Source organism: Dryobates pubescens, chromosome 22, assembly GCF_014839835.1.
Source record: "Dryobates pubescens isolate bDryPub1 chromosome 22, bDryPub1.pri, whole genome shotgun sequence".
NCBI lineage: Eukaryota > Metazoa > Chordata > Aves > Piciformes > Picidae > Dryobates > Dryobates pubescens.
Genome location: NC_071633.1, coordinates 4,565,313 through 4,592,091, shown reverse-complemented (window position 1 = coordinate 4,592,091; position 26,779 = coordinate 4,565,313). Strand labels below are relative to the sequence as shown.

Below are 26,779 nucleotides of genomic sequence, written 5' to 3'. Positions count from 1 at the left end.
GCCTATTTTTTTTCCCTCTGGTGACTACAGGCATGAGCCAAAGCCTAACAAAAGCAACAGGAACCCGCACAATGAGTTAAGTGAGCTCTGGATCTGGACTTAGGCTTTAATGCCACACTTTACAGCAGACAGACACATAGGCCTTTCCCACACCCAACAGGTTCTACTCTGCTGATTTTTAGGTATTTCTCCAGGCATGACATGCTGGCTAATTCATAAAAATGATCACAGGGGACTTCAGGTTCATAGAATCATGGAATCACTAAGGTTGGAAGAGACCTCAAAAATCATCAAGTCCAACCTATCACTCAACACCTCATGACTACTAAACCATGGCACTAAGTGCCACATCCAATCCTTTTTTGAACGTCTCCAAGGATGGTGACTCCACCACCTCCTTGGGCAGCACATTCCAATGATCAGTAACTCTTTCTGGTTTTGAGCACCTCCAGGGCCATGATGTACTTTCTGCAGCAGAGCAGACACATCGCTATCAAACAGACAATGCAAACATTTCACCTGATGCAGAAGAAGTCTTAGAAGGCAAAAAGGAAGTTTGCAAGGTTCTACACCAGCAAAACATTCTATATCATTTCTTCTCTGTCTACATACATGAGTACAGTGCTAAAGACAAACTTGCTTTCTTGAGCACACACTCTGATTTTAATTCAGCAGATTTTGCAGAGCCATCTCCCTCTGGTTGTTTCTTCACCGGGGTGTTGTAAAACAGCAACCCAATTCTGCAGCCTTCCTGAAGCAAACTTGAAAACCCTAAGGGCTACTCTGACAAAAATAGATACCTTAAAAAAACAAACAACCCCAAAATTCAGTGCAATTGTAGATTTTACAGAGGCTCCCTCAGTTAGCAAAGGAGGACACTCTCTTCAGCCAGGGTTTTACTCACGGTTTCACCCTGACTCCTGGATTAGTTATCCTCATTGCACACTAATTGTAATCCAGGTAAGTGTGGTGATTTGAGCCTTAACTGGGATGGGCATAACCCAATACAGTAAGTTATGCAAGAAAGTGATCTGTGCCTTTTGAGTTGCCATCCAAGGATTAAATGAACAGGGACACCATTCCTCCCTCTGAATGTCAGCCCAGTGAAAGCAAGTGGAGGTGGCTATTGCCTTTGTGATGAATTCCTATCAACATGGGAAAAGAGCCTGCTTATTACACTTACTTTTCCACCCCCTTTCTTTCTTTCTTTCTTTCTCCCATTGCATTACTTCCATCAGCTTAAAGTGTTCTTTCCATACCATAATTTTTCAGGTGGGGAAAAAAAAAATATCTTAAATTAAAAAAGACAGAATGCAGCAAAACTGACCCTTTTTTTTTCCCCTCCCACAATGAAATACACAATAACCTCTACAGCAAGTTGTTTTGCTCCAGTACTTTCACTTGTCACATTATTTCTCCAAAGAAATTGTTTTCTGATGGTGGTTCTGATGACTGAGGCACATTTTCTCTCCCTACACCTTGATTAACTTCAATGAGATTGCTCATGAAATGTGTTAGCATTCACTGTACTGAACTGCAGCAGAAATGTGGCTCTGTAGAGTCAGATTCTCAGTTGCACACATGCTCTGAGGAGACTGAATTCGCCACCCGGTTCGAATAGGATCTTACTCCTAGATTTGCTGGGTAGGTTTGCACCACAGATCAATGAGTTGGAAATGGCAAATTTATCATTGGTAACTGCAACTAACACAGCTTGTTCCACATAGAAACCCCACTCTAAATGCTCTTTCATTTCACTAGAGCCATTTATTTTTCATTTCACCTAATTCAGCTGCACCAGATCCTAAGGCTTCCAACTCAGGTGAAATTCCCATTGAAGCCAAGAGGCTTTCTGCCTTCAAAAATGTAAGTGCTCTGCACATCTTGGGTTATATTTCTAGGTTATCAGCAAGCTTAAATATTCATGGTTGACTCTCCAGTCTGCAGCAGGCTATTAATAAGGAAAAGTAAGGTGGCAAAGAGCTTATTAAACTCATAATGTCCCCTAAATACTGCCTGTAGTTGGACAGACTTGAGGTCATTTTTATTCAATATTTAGTTCACTGTCTAGTCTGGTATTTCTTCTTCAAATTTTTCTGGTTTTCAGTGATGTAGGCATCTGCCTGGAAGAACCTAAAAAGGGGGTCAGAATGCCCTGACAAGCTAGGTTATAAAATCAGCGTTGCTGCACTGCACCCAAAGCAGACTTGTTGGGGTTTTTAATTACCCACAGCAGAACGAGACGTGGTTTGCGGTTAACTCGTGATGAAGCAGGCATTTTAAAGCAACTGTCTTTTCTGCACAGCTCACAGCACAAGAAATGCTTCATATATGGAAATGTCTTAGCTGCAAAATGGAAATTTCATTAATATATGGGCAGATCTATTTGCTCAGATACAAATATTTGCTCACATTTTGGAGTGCTTCGTAGTTCTGTTTTCTTTAACACGTTCAGGGGTGATTTTGCCACTTGAAACAAATCCTGTTGCCTGAGTCCTCAGAATCCCAGAGAAGGGTGAAGCAGATAGGACTGGAATACTATGTCCAGTTCTGGGCTCCTCAGTTTGAGGAAGGACCTCAGGGAACTGCTTGAAGGATTCCTGTGCAGAGCCACAAAGCTGCTGAAGGCAGTGGGACATCTCCCTGTGAGGACAGGCTGACGGAGCAGCGGCTCTTGAGCTTGAAGAAGAGGAGCCTGAGGGGTGCTCTCATTCATGCTGATAAAGATTTGAAGGGCAGTATTTGGAGGACAGAGCCAGGCTCCACTCAGTGATGCCCACTGATAGGACAAGGGTGCAAGCTGGAGCAGAGGAGATGCCATGGGAACAGAAGGGAAAACTTTCTCTGCAAGGGTGCTGGAGCCCTGGAGCAGGCTGCCCAGAGAGGTCATGGAGTCTCCTTCTCTGGAGATATTCAAAACCCACCTGGATACATTCCTGTGTGACCTACTCCAGGTGATCCTGCTCTGGCAGGGGGGTTGGACTGGATGATCTTTCTAGGTCCCTTTCAAGCCCTAATGCTCTGCAATTGTGTGACTGCATAGAAGGTGTGGGAGATGTCCCTGGTGATAAACTGGATGAAAGCTAAGTCAGGGACTGAGCACTTCACGAAAGGGCTAAAGCAGCCTGGCCTCCTGCATGGAACGAATTCCAGCACCTTGGTTTGAACAAGGCTGTGGCACAAAATTCAGCTCTGCAGGTTGTGGGCTGTCAGAACTTGAGAGGGAATACAGGGATTTCTATTTAGAGCTTCAGAATTTGCAACTGCTTAGTTTACCTGTCTCTTTCCAGACATGATGTACCTCCTGTAGTACATAATTAGGACGTATGGTTGAATAAACTCTGTGTGTAGCAGCAGCTGAAACAAAGAAACCAGGAGCAAACCTCCCTCCCTTTCCCACAGTGCTTTCCAGGTGTTCAGCAGAAGGCAAAGAGAGCCCTTGCCATTTTTGACCTCTTTAGCTAGAACAGCCTATATTCCTCACAGCATGCCCTTCTCTCACCTGGGAAAGACAGACATCTTGTTTTGCCTGCCTTCACCCCTGCACCATGTTCTGCATCTTACAAAGCACAGCAGCATCCCTGTATTTGTACAGTCACATCCAACACTGGGGAAATGCACCGTGTCCTGTAGACGTGCATCTCTGCCAGCAGAAGACCAATTCTCCTTCACAAAGCTATGCCATGGAGTGACAGCACCCAAGAAGCACAGGGTGTGACTGCAGAAGTGTTGTCTTTGCCAACAGGCACCCTAAGGAGCAGGGCACACAGGAAGCCCAGCCCTAAGGAAACACAAGGACTCTCACTTTACTTTCCCCATCACTTTATGCTGGAGGTTACTGCAAGCCAGACAGTGGCTGGCTGGACTCTCTGATTGCCACACACAGAAAGTGACTTGACTGGACTGGACTGGAGAAACCTGGGGGCTCACAGAAGGTGTTGAGGGGAAGGATGCTCACAGAGGTGCTCCATCTGGTACAGCTCTTGTAAGCACTCAGCTGAAGGGTGCTTATACTCCTGCCTTATCCTAGACTTCACAGTTTATGTAGCCTTGTTCTGTGAAGGGCCTTTTCAAAACTCAACTCAACTGTGGCATGAGATGTCGCTCATGTAGAACCTGACTGATTGAATCATTAAATTCTGATGTGCTAAAGAGCCATGGTTTTTAGTCCTCACCACATCAAAATGTCAATTTTTAATATATACATTCAGTCAGCTCACCCCATACTGCTACAAGAACCACTCATCTCTAATTTCAGAACAACTGCTGAGTAGCTTTTTAAGAGATTGAACACAGGTTATTACCCAACACTCCGGCAGGGTACCTGAAGCTAAAGGAGATGGGATCATTCTGTTTGGAGATTCTCCTTCTCTTAACTGCTTCTTTGTCAATGGAGGTCTAGGGGAGCTATTAATCTCCAGGGTTCCTGAAGGCAGGGTAAGCAGTACGAGAATGAGTCCAGTCTCCTTCTGCTATGGTCAGCTGTGAGGATGAGTGGTGTTCTTGGATGGGGAGATTTGACTTGGTTTTGTGTTTGGCAATGCAAGACAGAACAACTTTTTTCTTTCCCTGAGAGCTACTTGTTGATTTGCAGACAGATGTCCCCTTGATCCTCAGAGACAATTTAATCAGATTCTTCTAGTAGATCTTCTTTGATCTATTCCCTGATACCTTTACAAATGACAGCTCGGTTTCTTCTATCACATTAAGATATCACCCCTTGCCATTCTGCAGGAGGCACCACTGGGGCAAGTGCTGTAAACAGCTTGGCAGCAAATGGAGCAGGGTAACCTCAGCCACGCAGAGCAGCTGGGTCTGTCACACCCTCAGGAGTGTCATATCAACCACAACCACCCTTTTCTGTAATCAGCCAGGCATCATTCACATCACCCCTCCTATCTCACACTACAATGGCTTTGCCTCACCTTGAAATGGGAGGCTTTAGAGAGAATCTCATGCAAAGCCTTATGCCCACAGCTGCACAGCTGGTTTGCTCCCCAAAATAAACCTTGCTTTGTATTTTACAAAAGACCTTAGCCAGAGAAAGGTAGGGAGTTTTGACATTTAGCTTACTGTACTCACTGAAAAATCTCTTTCTCTGCTTTCAGTTTTATTTGCTCATTTTTTCAAAAGCCATGCTCCTCAACTGAAATGTCTTTCATAGCTACACACCTAAAGATTGATCCAGCTCAGGAATCAAAGAATTAGCATGTGGAAATACAAGTCTCATATTTTTTTCTCACTCTCTAGGGTCTAAAGGAATACAGACCATAAGGAGTTTCACTCCAAAGACTGCAGAAGACAATATATTCCCAAAGCAGCAACTGAAGAGAAAAGCACATGAAGCAGCATGCAGCTTATTTCATGGAATTCGTAGAAGGGTTGAGGTTGGAAGGGGCCTTAAAGATCATCCAGTTCCAACCCCCCTGCCATGGGCAGGGACACCTTCCACTAGACCTGGCTACTCAAGGCCTCATCTAACCTGGCCTTGAACACCTCCAGAGAGGTAACATCCCTAGCCTGGATGTTAGGAGCAAGTTCTGCACCATGAGGGTCACAGGACACTGCAACAGGTTGCCCAAGGGGGTCCCCTCCCTGGACATATTCAAGGTCAGGCTCAACAAGGCTCTGAGTAACCTGATCTAGTGGAGGATGTCACCTCTGACTGCAGGGAGGTTGGACTAGACCTCCCCAGGTCCCTTCCAACCCAAACCATGCTTAGACAGGAGCTGTCATGAGCCAGGGGAGCAAAGATGTGGTGCAACCACTTCACACTCCTTTTGGAGGTGATGCCCCATCACTGCCAAAAGCCCTCCTGCAGCTCTTGGGAAAACACTGCTCTTGCCTTGAGCTGCCTCTAATTGGGAACACACTGCTTCAAACCCTCCTCCTTTTCCTGCTTCAAACCCTTCTGTCTTTCCCTGCTCAGCACCCAAGTTATCTTTTGTACAGACAGATACAGTAAGGAACTCCTTTAGCTGAAGTTTCTGCCACTGTTGGCCACCATCCCAGAGCTGTACAGAGGTTGGCATTTGTTTCTTTAGCCCATGCAAAGGACTCTACCACATGCAGGTAGGTGTTGCAGGAATGCTGTAGTTTCTAGGCACTTGATCACATAGACTGTCCTGTCTGTCTCACCCTCACCACTTCACCAGTGGCAGTACTGACTGACATTCCACAAAAAGGGCAAACCCTGTCTGCAAAACTAGCATTAAAACTCCACTGACCTGTGGCTCTTCTACAGAGAGGGGGAAAAGCAGCTCAAAGAATGTTGCAGAGATACAAGATGGAGAACACATAACTGGATGGAAAATTAGGGCATCTGAGTCCCTCGTGCCAGCAACTCTCACAGAATACTGTGTTTGCATCCCTCTCTGCACACCTAAGTGTGTCTCAGAAGCCTTTAACAAGGATCCCTGCCAAGAATGCACCTGGGCTTAAGCCAGCAGTGTTCCCTCCAGTTAAGGATGCATATCTCCAGCTCAGCTGTCAGGCACGTACATGCTGGAACCATACAGCAACGTCAGCAGAAAGTGCAACATAAATCTTTCAAGCACAGGTATCCCAATTGTATTAAATATGATCACAAATGGTAATGATCACAGAGAAGATTGATTTCAGCCCTGGCCAGCTAAACACAAAACAAACAAAAAATTGATTAGAAGATAGAAGCAGATCCTAAAGAGAAAAAGACAAAAATCCTGTAAGGAGCACTAAGCTTAAAGAAACAGCATCAGCAAGAATGGGTGGAAGGAGGAATTACTCAACAGTATCTCTGGATATCAATTGGCAGTTCATCTTCACAAAGAAAAGGCAACCCATAACTGCTGTGATGATTCCACATTTCAAGCAGAGCAACTGGCAAGAGATAATTCTTCTTAGCAGCCTGTTGAATTATGTATTTGTACATAAACCTTAAATGTGTATTTTAATTTCACCTGAGTAAATTACCACCATAAATCCCTACCTTTCTCAAATAGCTCTGAATTTTTAATTAGCCTAATATCATCATTTCAACCAGGCAGTCAGAAACGATGAGTAACATATGATTCACATTCGGGAGTAAACACACCTGCTCTTCAGCAACGTGTCTAATTACTGCTTCATTTTACCCTCTACACCACGCTGAAGCCACTTTGGGTCATAATGGCTTGAGCCAGTGAGGAGTCCTTTCAGCTCACAAATAATGTATGAGGAATTGCTGGCTTGTGGGTTTGAAGGACATTTTGAAATGCAGCGTGGCAAATAGAATACATTACCAAAACACATCATTTTCTTTCCGATATGCATCAGTTCACCGTCAGCTTCCATCAGACAAGATTTTACCAGGGACACTGAAGCCCTGATTTAAAGTGATGTCCCACCATTGTGTGGCATGATGACTGAGGGAGTGTTACCACATGTTAAAGAGAACAAAGTGCTTACATTAACATTACAGGCAACAGGGGGGGGCAAACCCCCACCCAAGCATGCCTGGGTTTTGAATACTTGAGATGTTCTCTAAATACACTGCAGCAAACTGCAGGGAAATCTGTACTGATGCTGACAGTGCTACATCTGCAAGGAGCAGAGATTTGAATGGAACATGGGAATTCCATCTAAAACATAAGAAAGAACTTCTTTGAGGGTGACAGAGCACTGGAACAGGCTGGAGGCGGTAGAGTCTCCATCTCTGGAGTCATTGAAAACCTGCCTGGATGCTGTCCTGTGCAACCTGCTCTAGGTAAACCTGCTTTGGTATGAGGCTTGGACAAGGTGATCTTCAGAGGTCACTTCCAAACCATATCATTCTGTGATCCTGTGAGCAAGCAGGGAGGCAATGGGAAGCCTGCTTCAAATGCAGTTCATTCCCTTTCTACTCTGAATATTTAGTTTTTCCAGGACATTCACCCTCAGAAGGCTGAAGCTGTTCTCATATAGATTTGACAAACCCCTTGGCCACTGAAATATGCACATGACATAATGTATACCTGCTGAAGTTTTCAAAGCCTCTAACCACTGAAACGTGACAACTTCTCATATTCAAAGCCCCATTCATTCTCAAACCAGTTTGCACAATTCCTCAGTATTACCTTCACTACCTTGATTTGCAGCATATTGGTAAACCCTGTACATCTTCAGAGGGGAAAAAAAACCCCACAACTTCTTTCTGGTTCAAGTCATATAGATTTTACACAGAGAAGCTAGCTCCTTCTGCTATCTACCTCTAAATTTCTTGATATAATGAGATCCCTATGCCTGCCATGTTTCCTTTACTTGCTGTGCTAACTCATTTTTTAGATCACAACAATAGAAGACACATGAAAAACATAGGAGCCAACAACAGTTATATTGTCCATTTATCATTTTTAAACCATCACTTTAACAGTTTATAGACTTTGGTCTAGTTATGGAAGTCCCCTTACAGGAGAAAAAAGAAGAACAACAAAAAAAGGCAGTTTTAAGATTGTGGGGTGAATGAAACATTTGCAGTAGAGCTGAGAGGTGGCCTAAAGCCACTGATTCCCTGGGTAGGCAGTGCCCCTTTGGGCAAGGCAGCTGCTGGTTTTGCAGCACCATTTTTCACACGCACACAAAACACATTGCTGGCATCCTGCATCCCTCTGAGTGTATTTTCCCCCTCTGAATTACAGATCTTTTCCAAAGGAATGAGCCAATTCTACATAGGAGAGGGTAACTAGCAGGAAGGATTAGAGGCTGGGGAGCTCTGGTAGATGGGGCTCTGAGGCAGGAACCTGTTGTTTTACTTCCTCATGTATATTACTAATACTTGCTGCTGAATGTCAGGAGGCTTGGGAGCTTTTTCTCCTGCTTAAAACAAATAACCCAAAGGCTATAGGCAAAAGAAAAAAATTAAATAAAATGATGCAGTACTCAAATTTATCAAAGATTATATGAAAATGCTAACATCCTAGTTCATTCTTGAACAATTAGAAACAATGTTGACAATGGTTTAGTTGATTAGGTGGGTTGGATTGGTTGATGGGTTAGACACGATGATCTTGAAGGTCTCTTCCAACCTGGTTTATTCTATGTATTCAATTACAAACTGGGGGATATTAGCATGCAGTCATTTGAGGACATCCACAAAAAGCACCAACAGTTTTCAGAAGCTGCTCAAAGAAGATTTGCTGACAGCTGGGCTTAAGTTAACTTTGTTTTACAGCAGAACAGCCATGTATTAAACAGACACTGCTGCAGACAAAGCAGTGAACAATCTCCTGTAACAAGTGGTTCCAGTGGTTCAGCTCAGCCTTTAACAGCTATTTCTTGGGTTTCAGGTTTGTTTCTTTTAATTCCTTAAACCCCTCATCAGTTAATATGTTACCCATAGTAGCATCACATAATCTACATTAACAATCCCCTTCATTTCCACCACTAAAGGGTAAAATGTTTAATAAACAAGTAATGCAAAACCAACTCTGTCATTATGTAAATGAAATAAATAATAAATACCAATCAAAATAAAATAAATAAATACCAATCAATAACCAAAAAGAAATAAATACCAATCAAAACACAACCCTGCATCTGCTGTACCAAGAACCTAATCAGAGTCCCCCATGGATCCCATCACTCTTATTTAAGGCAGACAAGGAGCCAGACCTTTGTGAAACAGAGAGCTGAGGCTATGAGGCTGAGAGAAGCAAATCTTGAAACAGAAAAAAAACCTGGGAAAAGGCAGAATGAAATCATCAGTAGTGAGATAAATTTGCACAGGTGATTCTGTGAGAATTGGTGGCCTCAGTGACTTAAAAACATACCAAGTCTTAAGAACGCAGGGACTTCAGTTGAAAAGCAAGGATCCAAATTCCACTCTAATCTGCACAACAGATTCAGAAAAAGGAGAAGGTAACCTTGAGCTTCCACCACAGGAGTAAGTATTTTTCATTTGCCATCCCATCTGATTGGCTAAAAGTGTCCATTGGAAGCAAATAGATCCCTGCCTAAAACTTTCCAGACTAGCTTTCAGGTAGCAAAAAGCAGCTCTGGAACAGTCATATCTTCAAGGAAGAGAAAACATCAAGCAGCCTGAATGAATGCAAAGTGATGAGTTCTTAATTCAGCATGGCCTGTTTCTCATTGCCAAAGAAGATGTGTTTCAGTAAAGCTTTACCTTTCTCACAATGGCTTCCTGTGAATCCAGAAGGGCAGACACATTTGTTGGGGGCTATGCAAGTTCCACCATATCTGCATCCTTCTTCACAGAATGCTGAAAAAGAAAAGAAATGTGTGGGTACTACTTCTTTTGTCTTTTATTTTTTTCAGTTATTATCCATTTGCAAGATACTAGAAAGCCTCTAAATTCTGAGCAGTCAACAGAATTCAGCATCTTCAAATCCAGTCCCCCTGCAAACAAAAAGAGCTGTAACTCACTTAAATGACAGAAGGGGAAAAAAATCTCAGATTACACCGTAGGCAAAGCACCTTACCCATAAAAGATTAATAACCATCTGGAGCAAGAGAGGGGCAAGCACAAGGTACAGCTTTTATGTGGATGGGGTCCCAATTATACTCCATAGGAGTATTTCAATTACAATGCTCGGGTGATCCACACAAAACAGGCTGCTCAGATTCACAGATTCATGGAAGGGTTTAGGTTGGAAGCGACCTTAAAAGATGATCCAGTTCCAACTCCCCAAAATGCACCAGGACAAACCACAAAAGAGGTGTTTACAGAGCAGATTATCAGTACTTAGCTGATGTCCACCACTGCTATTTTAGACAACTTCCCACAATGACAAGGCCTACAAAAAGTGATTCAGAGTTCTACCCAAAAACTGTTAGACTTAAATCTGGTAGCTGATAAACCTTCCCATCCCCAGTAATATCAACAAGCAGTAACCTTTCTTCCACCTCCACTAAATCTGCCAAGAACTGCCAAGAAGGGACACCTTCCACTGGACCATGTTGCTCATCCAATCTGGCCTCTTCAGGGAAGAGGCATCCACAACCTTCCTAGGCAACCTGTTCCAGTGTCTCCCCACCCTCACTGTTAAGGATTTTTTCCTGATACCCAGTCTAAATCTGCCCTCCTCAAGCTTCAAACTATTCTCTCTCATCCTATCACTACAAGCCCTTCTAAAAAGTTCCTTCCTGGCTCTCCTGTAGCCCGCTTCAGGTACTGTGTAATGTGGTGGGTTGAAGTTTCCCCCCAGCATTAACTTTTAGCCAGACCAACTCAGTTAGAAGCAAATGAAGCTGTATTTACAGGCAAAAACTACACTCTACAAAGGAATGCAATGAATATGTACAAAATATACAGGATTTACAATATTAGACAGACATTTACTATTAGCAAACAACACGAGAACCCTCCTGGTCAAAAGACCAGGGAAGCTGCTCCCCTGCCCCACCAAACCCCTCTGTACCAGAGAAAGAGAGGAGTTGAGAGAGAAAGCAGTGGGTTAGACCTATCCAAGGCCAGCCAGAAGCTCATTATCTCTCTCCCGAGCAGAGCAAAACAGCTGAGGTCAGAAGAGAAGAGAAAAAGGAATGGGAAATGGAAAGAATTGTTATGGTACAGCTCCTCTTATCCCAGACATTTATCCAATGAATTTGTTTAGAACAATCATTTGTTTTCCTTTTACACCCAATAGTGATTTATTTTTTCTACTTTTCTGCTTGAAAGCTGCAGCAAAATTTTAAAGGCATAGACTAAAACTACCACATACTGGAAGGCCACTATAAGGTCTCCCTTGAGACTTCTTTTCTCCAGGTTGAGCAGCCCCAACTCCCAGTCTGTCCCCATAGGGGAGGTTCTCCAACCCTCTGATCATCTTGATGGCCTCCTCTGGACCTGCTCCAGCAGCTCGATGTCCTCCTCAGAACTGGATGTACCAGGACTAGACCCAGTGTTCCAGGTGGGGCCTCAGGAGAGCAGATGATAACAACCACTTGTTTCTCACACTTATCAAATACATTTGACTGAAATGTCTGTAAATACAAAGTATTTTCTTATTTTTAAATGAAAAGTACATTTTGGGGAATCAAGGAATGAAACAGGGTGAATGAAATATGGATGAAAACAGAGAAGAGGAATGGAATGGAATGGAATGGAATGGAATGGAATGGAATGGAATGGAATGGAATGGAATGGAATGGAATGGAATGGAATGGAATGGAACCAAACTGAACCGAACTGAACCAGGTTGGAAAAGACCTTCGAGATCATCGAGTCCAACCTATCACCCAACACCATCTAATCAACTAAACCATGGGTCTAATTGACTCATGCAGTCTCTTCCTAAACATCTCCAGTGATGGTGACTCCACCACCTCCCTGGGCAGCACATCCCAATGGCCAATCTCTCTTTCTATGACAAACTTCTTCCTAACATCCAACCTAAACCTCCCGTGGTGCAGCTGGAGACTGTGTCCTCTTGTTCTGTTGATGGCTGCCTGGGAGAAGAGACCAGCCCCCACCTGGCTACAACCTCCCCTCAGGTAGTTGTTGACAGCAATAAGGTCTTCCCTGAGCCTCTTCTTCTCCAGGATAACAAGACAATGCCCCTCCTAAGGTGTCAGTCTGACAGAGCCATACACAAGTCCTTTAGAGGTGTATTTGTCCAGTGACTGAGTTTTGAAACAACCGATACAGGTCATATCTTTTCCTGCAAGCATGTTGTGGTGTTCCTCTTGCTACTAGCAGGTTCAGCAGGAAGCCCACTAACTGTGCAAGAAGTGTCTTTGCACTTTAATTATACTCTTTTTTCTGTCTTTTGGTTGTGTGCATACAGGTAGTGGAACTGAGGTAAGAAGAGGAAAGGAAACTGCAAGCATCAGGACATGGTCCATTCAGTACTGTTAAATCAGACCTTTGCTAAGATAAGAGCAGCCCCTAAACCACTACACACTCCCTTCCCACCCTCTCCTAGATATTTGTTGAGCTTCACAAGTTACTCAGTGGATTTGACTGCACTTATGAGGGAAGTTACAATTAATATTTAAACAGCAGCTCTCTGCATCTAAACTAATAACAGAACTGCAAAGTGTTTCCTGCGAGCTAAAATCACAGATGGAGTGTTGGCAAAGAGATGTTACAAATGCTATGAAAAGGCTTAAAGTGCTAGCGAACAGAAGAAATGTTTAAGATTTATTTTCCAATCCACTAAAAAGAAAAATAAAGTGAATAAAGTGCTAGGCATTAAAAAAAACCCAAAAATCTTTGCAATTGTTAACCACTTAGAGGCAAAAAAGCATATCCTATCTTTGACTGAATTGATAGATGGATCTGCCTCACTCTAAATATATCCTTCGTAGCACAATGTGTTGTTTATGTGGGGGACCATGGGGAGAAGCATACTGAAGTGCTTTAAAGATGGCAGCAGATCATAAATGCTCCTGCATCTAGTGCAAAGCAATGGTGTGGAGAAAGCACACCCAGGACTACTCCCTGCTCATCAATGCACACACTTCATATAGGAGCCTTCTGAAATACAGCTATTTTGAAACCACTCTCCACTGTGAAAAACAGGAATATGGTTGAAGAGTAGCATTTTGTAGTATTTTGCATAACTATTTGTAGAAAGGGATGTCTGTGCAGCAAGCTGAAAGCACTAGTCTGAGACAAAGCTGGAAAATGCATGAAAACTATGATGAGACTCAAAAGATGCCCTCTGGAGCTCCTGAAAGAATCTTTGCATTGTCATAGAATCAGTCAGGGTTGGAAGGGACCACAAGGATCATCTAGTTCCAACCCCCCCTGCCATGGGCAGGGACACCTCACACTAGATCAGGCTGGCCAGAGCCTCATCCAGCCTGGTCTTAAACACCTCCAGGGATGGGGCCTCAACCACCTCCCTGGACAACCCATTCCAGGGTTTCACCACTCTTGTGGTGAAGAACATGAAGGTGCAAGTTAAATCCTTCAGTTCTGTTTCTTCTGGTTTGAAACTGAGAGTAAGCAGAGACTTTTGTGAAGTAGTAATACACTGCTGCATGATACCAGAAAAGCTAGAGTTTGTAGTAGAGTACACAGGGCATGAAAAAGAAATTCTTGACTAAAAGACAAATAGCTTATCCACAATCTATGCCATATTGCTTTGGAAAAGAAATACATGGGGCTCTTAAAGTCTTCATTGTCTACAGCAATCATGCATGTGCACTGCAAGCTGGTAGGGGTGATAGGGACCAGCAGACAAGACAGCCTCAGTTAAAGCTCTCACTTTCTTTGGCACCCAAATCAGTGCCAGCAGCTTACTACTGTGAAATACCTGCTTCAAACAACAAATCCTATTTCCAGATCTGCACAGCAAGGTTTTCTTCTGGTTTAAGATTACTAACAGAGAAAGGTTTATGAGACAGGGCTGGTCATGTATAAGATTTTCCCATTTGTGCAAAAACTGTGCTGTGTCAGCACAGAAGCCAGGACTTGACATCTACAGGGACAGCCAAGCACGACATTCACATCCGGGAGAGAAAGACTGGGACACCTGCCATGGCTCAAAGCTCTCAATCTTTCTATTCCTTCCTCAGATCTGTATCAAAATACACCTCCTACAGGTGTATCCTAATGTGCTAGCACTTCCTTATTGAGCATTTGGAAATTCCTCTGTCCTTTGTGTGTCACATCTTAGCAACTTGAAACCCCCAAGATTATCAGTGCAGGACACCCTGAGGAGGCTCCTGTGAGAAGGGACTCTGTACTGCCCAGGGCATGAGTTGTCACCCAGGCACTAGCTTGTTATATGGATGTTGGAGAATAAAGGAGAGGAAGAGGCTGGACAATAGGTGCAGAAGGAAAGAACTCTCCTTTTAAAGTTTTGCAGAAGCTTAAAAGTCCTCTGCAATGCAGACCAGCTGTGCTTGCCTTTGTTGCTCCGGTTGTGGTGGACTTGAGGGAGGTGGTTCATTCTTACATTTCATGAAAGACAAGAAAACTCCAAGGAAGAGTGCCAGAATGATCCTGCTGTTCCTCAGATGGCCCTTCTACAAACCCTCCAGTTCCCACATCGTAGTCTTGTAGGAAGCAGGAACATCAAAGCCACAAATCCCAGAATACAGCTACAAAATCAAAACTGTTTGTCTAAAGGCTTAATACTGTCCTTAACTGCTAGAAAAAGAGCTCTCTGTATTATATGCAGTGCTGACAGCACTACTCTGAATTTTAAGAACGCTCAATACACCTAATAATAGGAACTCAGTTTCAACTGCCAGCAATTTTACCAAATTTCACTCATTGGAACAATTTTATCTAACAGTTCTGCCTCTGGCTGAAGTCCTTTAGTACGTTTTATCCAAATTCATTCATTTCCAACAATGAGACTTTTCCTTTACACCCTGAGCAGAAGAGATTAATTAAGGAAAAAAATCTTTACATCACTTCTGTACCTATGCCTTCTGGACAAGAGCACCCAACAGGGAGCAGCTCAGTGACTGAATAGCAAATCAACTGCAGCGCCCGTGCGCTGAGGAAAATGCCTGCTTTGCTGCTTGTGCTTTGTTATACATCTTATGGGCTGTGGGGTCTAGACTTCCACTGTGGTTTAGACCCTTCAAAATCAAACCTCTGTTTGGTGGGCGAGGGGGCACACAGAGACCCACCAGTACCACAAAACTAAGCAGTTGTAAAGCTTGACTGCAGACTCCCTCCTGCTCGGAGAAAGCTAACACAGGAAAGATAAATCATGGCTGGATCATATTTTGCTAATGTCTTCCCATAAAGAGATACCGTCTCTGGAATGATTTGCAGGCTGGCAGCCTTGTTAAAAAGGAGAATGGTTACTGAATTTGCAATGAAAGTTTTGTCAGGAAAATTAAGTGAAGATACCATTAGGGTGAAGTCTATGAGGGCAAACCTCCATTGTTAAGAGTCTTCCTCTATATGTAAAAGAAATAGAATCAATTGATTTCAGGAGGCTTCTGCCAAAGTGAACAGATCTCTGTAATGCTAACAGATTTCTTCTTCCAAAATTAAAGCCTTTATCATATAAAGACCTTTTCTAAATACACTAAAATACATCTCTGCAGGTAGGTTCCCTATCCAAAAGGCAAACCACAGCTTCTCCTGGTCACTGCCTCATCAAGTACCTTCCCCTCTTGACATCACTTCTGTTCACCTTCTAAGCCAGCAGGAGACTGGTACATGGGGCAGCATAAGAGACTAAGTCATACTAGCTTCTCATGTAGTTTTGGAATGCCTTTTTACTGATTTTTCAACAGGGTGGTCAGCAAAATGGCCATGAAGCCCAACGGTATTTGGCCAAACTCAACAGACTATGCGCATGTCAAGTGATAAAAAAGAGACATTCAAAAAGGCAAGGAGGGTGTGAGGCACAGACTGCCTGGGTAAACAAAAATGTGCAGCTTTGGAACGAGATAGGCTAGCTGAACTACACGAGCAATTTGATAATCAATTGATGGAAAGACCACAATTTCATTAGCTGATTGAATTTACTCAGCCAAGTACGCACAAGGTCGCAGTTGATAACAATCCAACTATGTGAGCCAACTACCAGAATAATCAGATGATACCAGTTGCTGAAACAGGTTTAGAGGACAGCTGAGTAAGTAAGGAGAAAGAACACAAAACAAAATAAGGGAGCAGCAGAGGTTTTGCTCTTTCATTCTCCGTACTCAAGTGTGACGCTATCATCTATAAGAATACAAAACTCTTCTTGGTTCAGTGAACTACATCCCTTGGATACAGGCTGCAACTTATTTAATACAAAGTCTGCCAAATGCCACCGCAGTCCTTTTACAGCTGGCTGGAGTCAGAGAAGGACAAATCTGTCAGGAGTGAACTTTGGACAAAAGAATTGTCCTGGAAAATTTTCATCCCACATGTCAGAGCAGGAAGGGGAACACGGGTCAGTCCGGCAATCCGGATGCAACCACATCTGAGACTGGAAGGCAAACTCTTAGCTGGGCAGTTGATCACTTTTGTGAGCGGCTTCCCACCTAATTTATACTTTGGCTTTTATGTATGGTGCATGTGAGGGTTAGTTCCATCCAGGAAGAGCCTATAAAATCTCAGGTTTCCTAACAAAAGATTGTAAAGTACTATCCCCAATTTACATTTCTAGAGATTTTGCACATAAAAAGTACTTTATGAATGTAATTAACATAATGGCTGTCTAGTGTAATGACAATTCCAAATCCTGGTAGTACAAAACTACTGCTTAGAGATCAGTCTGAGCAAAGATCAATGAACTCAGAATTAAGGTTTGGAGATGGTTTTTTTTCCCCAAAGCACTCAGGATAGCATGAAGGAATTATTTCAGATTTGGGAGGCAGTGCAATGTGAGAGCAAAGAAGGGGAAAAAAAGCAAGGCAGAAAAGTACCTGGAAGGATGATAAAGAATAATTAATACATCAGTATTAATGATGTTAAAGAGATCAGACACGGTCATAGATCCTGTATGTGTGTTTGTATGTATTTGTGTGCTATCCATTCATCCAAGTGATGAACCTATATTGTAATTCAGCACTAGGCAATTTTAGCTGCTGTGGTAGCAAATCTGTTCAAGTATCCACTGCACTGTCACATAACCCTTACAGAATTAGGGTGAATTTGGAAGGCTGAGCTTACAATGGACATGAGCCCAGAAGGTCCAGGACATCCTAGGCTGCAACAAAAGCAGTGTGGCCAGCAGATGAGGAGAACTGATTCTGCCACTTTACTCTGCTCTGGTGAGATCTCACCTGGCATATTGCATCCAGCTCTGGAGCCCTCAACAGAGGAAGGACATGGACCTAATGCTCCCCCACAGAGTGCCACAAAAATGATCAGAGGCTGAAGCACCTCTGCTATGAGTGCAGTCTGAGGGAGCTGGGGTTGTTCAGTCTGGAGAAGGCTCCAGGGAGACCTAAGAGTGGCCTGACAGTGCCTGAAGAGGGCCTACAAGAAGGTTGAAGAGGGACTGTTTCCAAAGACCTGGAATGATAGGATGAGGGGTAATGGTTTGACATTAGAGCAGATTTTGATTGGATGTTAGGAACAATTCCTTCACCCACAAGGGTGCTGGAACACTGCAACAGGTTGCCCAGGGAGGTAGCTGAGGCTCCATCTCTGGAGATATTCAAGGTCAGGCTGAACAAGTCCCTGAGCAACCTGATCTAGTGGAGGATGTCCCTGCTGATTAGAGGGGATTGGACTAGACGACCTTTGGAGGCTTCTTCCAGCCCAAACCATTCTATGATTCCATCATTTCTCATAAGACACTACAGTCCTAATTCCCTCCCTAGCACTGGGCCCTCTCTTTGCTGTTATAATGATATTAAATTCTCTTGGTGTTTTGCTTGACTGACATGTAATCAGGTTGTGGCCATTTGTAGTCAAGGAGTAGGCTATTCATCTGGGTGCTTTCAGGGTGGGCTCCAATGCTCTTTGGTTGGAAATGCTGATTTCTTTTTTTTTTTTGAAAAATGAACCATCAGCCTCTTGAAATTAGCACAATGAATCACAGTGATAAACACTAATCATTTCCTTTGTATTACCCCAATAATGGAACTTACTTTTGAATACATAAGCTATGCACCTCGATCGATACATTTTTCACCTCAAAAATCTTACCTCGTGTACAAACAAGCTATATTTCATTACTTTAATTCAGAAGACACACTGTATGGACAGAATCTGCCCATTCCACTTTATTGGTAAAAAGACAGATATGAAGCACTTGCTGATGTCAAGCTTATTTTATAGCTCTGAGGACAGATATGTGACAATTTTCTAAGATGCGTATGAAAAAGATCAATAGAGGCACTAAGAGACAAAAGTAATATAATAAAACTTGCCCTGTGATCTATTACACTTTTGAAAGCCTCTCTCCCCCATCCCCAGATGAATCTGCTCTAAATATTCTTGTTGCCATTTTACTGCCCTGCTTCCTCAAGGCTAGGCTCTGCAATATTTTCAGTGCGCCGTTTGTAAGTCAGCCGCAGCTGCCTGCCGAGGTAACCTAATACTGAGCGTGACAAAACAGGGCAGAACGCTCCTTCCGAAAGCCAATGGAACATTCATCATTCAAAATTCATGCCAACAGTTAAAACTGTAAAACCAAACCACATTTACTTTGAGAAATGACATGACACATCATATTACTGGAGTTTTACTTTGCGGCGCATCCATCTGCTTATTATGCTTCTGTTCTCTGTTGTTTGGTTGGTTGGTTGGTGTGGGTTTTTTTAATGGGTATAGAGTAATTTCTCTTTGGAAACCTATGATGTACATCCTGCCCCTGTACACTGCACTGGTTAGGCCATACTTTAAGTACTGTGTCCAGTTCTGGGCTCCTCAGTTCAGGAAGGATGTTGACTTGCTGGAACGTGTCCAGAGAAGGGCAACAAAGTTGGTGAGGGGCTTAGAACACAAGCCCTATGAGGAGAGACTGAGAGAGCTGGAATTGTTTAGCCTGGAGAAGAGGAGGCTCAGGAGAGACCTTATTGCTGTCTACAACTACCTGAAGGGAGGTTGTAGCTAGGAGGGGGTTGGTCTCTTCTCCCAGGCAACCAGCACCAGAACAAGAGGACACAGTCTCAAGCTGTGCCAGGGGAGGTTTAGGCTGGAGGTTAGGAAGAAATTCTACACAGAGAGAGTGATTGCCCATTGGATTGGGCTGCCTGGGGAGGTGGTGGAGTCATCATCCATGGAAGTGTTCAGGAGGAGACTTGATAGGGTGCTTGGCTGCATGGCTTAGTTGATTAGGTGGGTTGGATAATAGGTTGGATGCGATGATCTTGAAGGTCTCTTCCATCCTGGTCTGGTCTATTCTATTCTATTCTATCCTATTCTATTAAAGCTCCACATGCTTCAAATTCACTGCAGTTACCAACACAAATAAGTAGGGAAAAACACTTTATTGAGAAACCTGTAATCATCGCACAGCAAGAAAGGGAGGATGTGAAACTTGTGACCTCCTTCCACTTAGCTGCACTACTGTGGATCACTGTTTCTTTAGAAATCAGTTATGCTTAATCAATCTTAATTTAAGGATAAAGAAGCATGTTCCAGGAGCACAATAGAAGCATTTTTTTTTTCCTTGCCTGATCTATTATCACAACTTTCGAAAGACCTTGATTCCAATCCCACTGAACTCATTGGAAAAAGCCTGAATTCAATGAGCAGTGGATGCAACCTTCGGTCTGTTTGACCTCAGTACAGTACACAGAACATTCAGACAATGGAAAAATAGTTTCCTAGCTGCATTTTACCATTCTTTGATCTCAGCCTTCAACTCCACACAAATGCACTCCACAGATGCGTTCAGCACAGGGCTAGCTGGAGTCTACCCTGGTCTAAGGGGCATTAAGTCTTCAAATTCACTCTTCTTGCTTTGCCCTGTAGCACTGATAGGCACCTTCACCAATAAAACATGAGTCTTATTTACCTGTAAGAAACATTCTGCCTCAGTTTGAAAGATTTACTGTGTATAGCTCAATGAAAAGCTACCCAGCATCCTCCAATAAATCCTGTGTTGTTAAAACCATCAGAATGTTGAATAAGCTGTCAAAAAAAAAATGCTTCAAATGTTAATAAATCCTAATTCTGTGGTAATTATTTGTATGAGGAACACTATCTGTTGCAATTGGTTTAAGAATTACTTTCAGAAAGCATTTTCAGTGGTGGCTGGAAGCGAGTATGCTGCTTGCCTGCAGTCACAGCCTCTGAAGTGTTGCATTCAGCAACTTACCTTTCTTTTTTTTTTAAGGTTGCTGGTACCTTATTGCAAGCACAACTACTGAAAAGGAAAATAAATCCTCCTCTTGATAGCTGCACAAAAAATGCAATAGTAAATGAAGGAATTATTGATGGCATTTATCTATCTGAAGGTGACATTGCTGGGAGGGAGAAGAAGAAAGCTGGATATAAAATGGTAGTGGGATTTTTTTTTTTTTGGTCTGGTTGAAGGATGTGTGATGACAAGTAACTTCCAAAGATATTAAGAGACCTTAAGCAGTGTATCTTTAAACAAGCACACTAAAATTTAGGTTTGTCTCTTGTCTTAATGTTGTACTTGTGGTGTGCTGCAAGTAAGGGCTACAGTGGTGTCTCTGAAAACCCTAACAGCCTTTTGCATCACCTCTTAAATCATCCTGCCAAGGCAGTCCACCCAAAACAAAAAGCCTTGCTCAAAGCACAAATACATTCTATTGACCAACACCAGAAGGATGGGAATTGTCAGTTCCAGAGAACAGAGTCCTCTGACTACACAGCAGGAAAGACTTCAGTACTGAAGCTTTCAGAACTCACCCACAATACCTGTCCAGCCCCCATTCTTTAACAAGAGAGATGCCATGTTTGATAGAGACCTTTCCCCATTAAGGAACAGAGTTAAGAGTTAGTCTCAATTTACAGAATCTGGTTTACCTTGCAGTCTCTAACAGATAAAGGTCTGAATTCACTAAAGACACTGCCAAGAAGACAATCAAGAGATGAAAAGCCCTGTATGCCATCAGCAATGCCCCAGAGTGTTCTTTCTCATTCAAATCAAATCTATATAAGGGAAAGAATAACAAAGAGAACAATGAATAGGGGTTGGAGAGATGGAGAAGAGATTCAAACACACTGCTAATACATATCACACTAAATAATGGATTCTCTTAAGGTCTGGATAACTTTTGCACTCTTCCACACTTCTGACCTTGGCATTTGTTGGATAAAAAAGAGAATGCAAATAGCTATTAATAGGACACAATCTCAGTCCTTATCTGCATTTTAAATTACAAAGCCTTTCAGTAGCTAATATATTAACACAAAAGTAGAGTCTTTACAAGAAAAAGAAAGAAAAAAAGTAAGACTAAAAATGAAAAGGTAGATGTTTGCAAATTGTTTTCATTTTCCCAGCAGCAAAAGACATGTCCTTCCTGTGCTGAGGCCTCTGGAGCAGGTCCAGAGGAGGACCACGAATATGATCAGGGGGCTGGAACACCTCTGCTACCAGGGCAGGCTGAGGCAGCTGGGGTTGTGCAGCCTGGTGAAGAGAAGGCTCCTGGGAGATACCATAATGGCCTTTCAGTACCTGAAGGGGGCTACAAGAAGGCTGCAGAGGGATTGGTTACAAAGGCCTGGAGTGATAGGATGAGGGACAATGGTTTGAAATTAGAGGAGATTTAGATGGGATGTCAGGAACAAGTTCTGCACCATGAGGGTGCTGGAACACTGGAACAGGTTGCCTAGAGAAGTAGTTGAGGCCCCATCCCTGCAGATATCCCAGGTCAGGCTCTAGGGGAGGATGTCCCTGCTGACTGCAGTGGGGTTGGACTAGGTGACTTTGGAAGTCCCTTCCAACCCGAACTATTCTATGATTCTATGGTTTTATTTTCATCTCAGCATCTGCCTTTACACAAAACAATCTCAGCAAGTAGGTTTTACCCTGAAGTGTGAGGCTCATCCAGAAGTGAATACACTCGAATATTTTGACTTATACAAGAGAGCCACCAGATTTTGCGACAGAGAAAAAAGAAGCACTGAAAAGTGAAGTTGTTCTCAGCAATACACAGAAATTTCAGTCTAAAGGCAGAGACTGCTTTTGCTCAAGCTGGTGTGACAGCAGGTGTGATATGCATCACCATCAGCCTTATAATCATCATAATGCATTGCTTTCACATAAATCCTTTCATCTCAAGCTTTTACACATTATGAACAATTAAGCCTTACAACCCCCCAGCGAGGAAGACGCATTAAGAACCTGAACCTGCCAGGCAGTTCTTCAGAACAGACTTAACTACAGAAATATAGATTAATAAAGAACACATTTAACAAGTAAGAGCAGAAAAGCAAATACAATCTTTGTGTGTGTAATCTTTGACTGTGCCAAGAGCATTTCAAAAGCCCACAGGGCCATACTCCCTGCTCATGTCTATTAGTAAACCTGCATCAATTTACACCGTGGCTAAGAATTTACTCCCTAAATCTTGAGATGCAAGACTTTAAGGAGTACATCTGTCACAGCTTTTAAGACCATACTGCTGACTTGTGTCACAGAATCATCAAAGTTGGAAGAGACCTCAAAGATCATCAAGTCCAACCTGTCACCACAGACCTCATGACTAAACCATGGCACCAAGTGCCATGTCCAATCCCCTCTTGAACACCTCCAGGGACGGTGACTCCACCATCTCCCTGGGCAGCACATTCCAATGGCTAACAACTCTCTCAGTGAAGAACTTTCTCCTCACCACCAGCCTAAACTTCCCCTGGTGCAGCTTGAGACTCTGTCCTCTTATTCTGGTGCTGGGTGCCTGGGAGAAGAGACCAATCCCTGCCTGGCCACAACCACCCTTCAGGTAGTTGTAGAGAGCAATAAGGTCTCCTCTGAGCCTCCTCTTCTCCAGGCTAAACAATCCCAGCTCCCTCAGCCTCTCCTCATAGGGCTGTGCTCAAGGCCTCTCCCCAGCCTCATTTGTCTTCTCTGGACAGGTTCAAGTGTCTCAATATCCTTCTTAAATTGAGGGCCCCAGATCTGGACACAGGACTGAAGGTGTGGTCTAACCAGTGCAGAGTACAGGAGCACAATGACTTCCCTGCTCCCGCTGGCCACACTATTCTTGATGCCGGCCAGGTTGCCATTGGCCATCTTGGCCACTTGGGCACACTGCTGGCTCATGTTCAGGCAGCTGTAAGTCAGCACCCCCAGGTCCTTTTCTGTTTGGCAGCTCTCCAGCCACACACATGTAATGTCCTTACACACACATGTAATCATGCAAACATTCTAGCTAGTATCTAGAGAGCTTGCACAACCCTGACTTAAGTTTCAGCCACCTATTCCCCACTCTGCTATTTTTTTTCCTTAGAGAGCTCAGTGGGTAGTATAGGGAACGGTAAGGGGAAAGGAAGATGAAATATGGATCCTCAGTTGCTGCTCACAGAGCAATGCCACCTCAGCCACAAATCTCACTTCCGTGACTCTGCATCAGTGCATGCTGTATATTGCCGTGTGGGCCCCATCACAGCATTGTGTGCTTCAAGAAAGCAAAGCAATGAAAGATCTCCACCACTTGCCTGAGCGTGCCTCAAGGTGCTGGGACTTTTCAACTGTGCAGTACTTCAAACTTGGTATTGTCTGGCCAAAATTTGATTGCCTGATGCTCACAAAACGTTCCAGACAGTGTTTGTTTGCCTCATAACCCAAGAGCAGCACTTCAGAGTGCACCACAGAGCATATGCCATATCCATTTTTTCAGTACTTGGGATTCATTTAGAATGATAAGGTTCAACATAAACATGAAATATCCTTCTCATGCTTTAGGCTGCTAACACAGCACACAGTCTATTCTTAATGTAAGGAACAATAAAGCACCACAAATGGCAGCTGTAATCCTTCCATCAGGTACGGTGCATGCTCCTAACGGAATATGTTTTCAACACAGATTCCCAGCACCACCTTCATGCAACATCATTTTACAATGTTTAGTTTGCAAGAACAGTCTACAAGAATTCTTGCTATAACACTTGGCAATGCAACATTTAATTTTATGGTGCATAAAATGCATTGCTCTTAACAGATGTATCAGTTCTCTGATCTCATGACTAAACTGCTTCATAGCCATTAAATGCTGCGTGGGAAACTGGCAAAGCTATGACATTTATGTTTGTTGCAGCACACACTTCTACTTGCTCATAATATCACTCTTCCCTGACTAACAACAAATAGTTTTGCCTGCTCTTAGCAGACCTGATCATAGAATCACAGAATTGTTAGGGTTGGAAGGGACCTCAAGGATCATCCAGTTCCAACCCCCCTGCCATGGCCAGGGACACCTCACACTACAGCAGGTTGCTCACAGCCACATCCAGCCTGGCCTTAAAAACTTCCAGGGATGAGGCTTCCACCACCTCCCTGGGCAACCTGTGCCAGCGTCTCACAACCCTCATGGGGAAGAACTTCTTCCTAACATCTAATCTGAATCTAACCACTTCTAGTTTTGCTCCATTCCCCCCAGTCCTATCATTACCTGACACCCTAAAAAGTCCCTCCCCAGCTTTCTTGTAGGCCCCCTTAAGATACTGCAAGGCCAGAATTATGTACATACCATAGATATCCTTGCATACATTTGGTGGTTACACACAGACAGTGTCTCAGCTACGCATCCTAAAGTGCTTAAGAATTAGAAGAGTATTGGTAAATAAGCATTTAAACACATTCTAATATTAAAATGCCTTCCACAAAATGAAATTCAGTCTTTGGCTTGGGAGAGGTTGGCCACCTTCCCATGTGTGGATTACACATCCCATTTAATCACATCCCAGCCCACCCCCAAATAAAAGAAAAGTAAATTTTCTGCTCTGTCTTGGAAAATTTTAGAACAGGAAGAACCCAATTTAATTGCAATAGTCCCTGATTAAACTCAAGGAAAACCATGTGTGCATGTTAGGCTGGAGGTGAGAAGAAAGTTCTTCACAATGTGAGTTGTTAGCCATTGGAATGTGCTGCCCAGGGAGGTGGCGGAGTCACCATCCCTGGAGGTGTTCAAAAAGGGATTGGACGTGGCACTTGGTGCCATGGTTTAGTAGTCACGAGGTGTTGGGTGACAGATTGGACTTGATGATCTTTGAGGTCTTTTCCAACCTTACTGATTCTCTGATTCATTGTTTCACAGTTTCCTGAGATGAACTTTCTGGGGATCCACCACCATCACCTCGCAGTCCTATAACTGAGCAGTCCCTGGCAGACCTCATACTAACAATAAGGCTTTAAGAAGTGATCTAAAGAAGACAAAGTCACAGCTGCATGACCCAATTTGTGGAAATTCTTCCCTGTGTAAGTTGTGGTATGCATGAAGGCAAGATTTATTTAATTGTTAGCTATTATTAGGGGTACTGGTGGATGAGATGCTGGACATGAGCCAACAATGCACATTTGCAGCCCAGAAGGACGATGTGATCCTAGGCTGTGTCAGAAGAAGCATGGCAAACAGGTTGAGAGAGGCAATTCTGCCACTTTCCTCTGGTGAGACCTCACCTGGAGTACTGTGTCCAGCTCTGGTGCCCTCAAGAGACACATGGACCTGCTGGAGCAAGTCCAAAGGAGACCCCAAAGATGATCAGAGGGCTGGAGCACTCCTCCTATGAAGACAGGCTGAGACAGTTGGGTTATGAAGCATGGAGAAGAGAAGGTTCCAGAGAGACCTTAGAATTACATTTCAATATCTGAAGAGGACCTTGGTCTCTTCTCCCAGGCATCCAGCATCAGAACAAGGGGACACAGTCTCAAGCTGTGCCAGGGGAGGTTTAGACTTGAGGTGAGGAGAAAGTTCTTCACCGAGAGTCATTCGCCACTGGAATGTGCTGCCCAGGGAGGTGGTGGAGTCACCATCCCTGAAGGTGTTCAAGAGGGGATTGGACATGGCACTTGGTGCCATGGTCTAGTCATGAGGTCTGTGGTGACAGGTTGGACTCGATGATCTTTGAGGTCTCTTCCAACCTTAGTGATACTGTGACCTACACAAAGGCTGCAGAGGGACTGTTTCCAAAGGCCTGAAGGGATAGAATGAGGGTCAATGGTAGATTTTGGTTGGACATAGGAAGCAAGTTCTTTACAATGAGGGTGGTGAAATTCTGGAATAGGTTGAGGCCCTGTCCCTGGGGACATTCAAGATCAGACACAACGTGGCCCTGGGTAGCCTGATGTAATTGGTGATGTCCCTGCTGACTGCATAGGGGTTGGAGAGGATGACCTTTGACAGTCCCTTCCAGACTGAAGCAATCTGTGAATCTGTATGCCAGGTGCCTGCTGGGACTGGCTGCTATAAAGGGGAGGGAAGTAATTTTGGAACTAGTTACTCTTTGTGTACATGGATGTTTCTGGTCTCAATATGCCTGAGTATCCTCTTA

General features: G+C 43.5%; 1 protein-coding gene across 3 annotated transcripts in view; it reads right to left on the bottom strand.

Moving 5' to 3' along the window:
- NELL1 (neural EGFL like 1) overlaps positions 1-26,779 on the bottom strand; it is a 343,290-nt gene that overhangs the window by 68,361 nt on the left and 248,150 nt on the right. For all 3 annotated transcript variants that reach the window (XM_054171658.1, XM_054171659.1, XM_054171660.1), the window contains exon 15: positions 10,118-10,213. In XM_054171658.1, the coding sequence (XP_054027633.1) occupies positions 10,118-10,213 (96 nt within the window). The remainder of the gene's footprint in view (positions 1-10,117; positions 10,214-26,779) is intronic.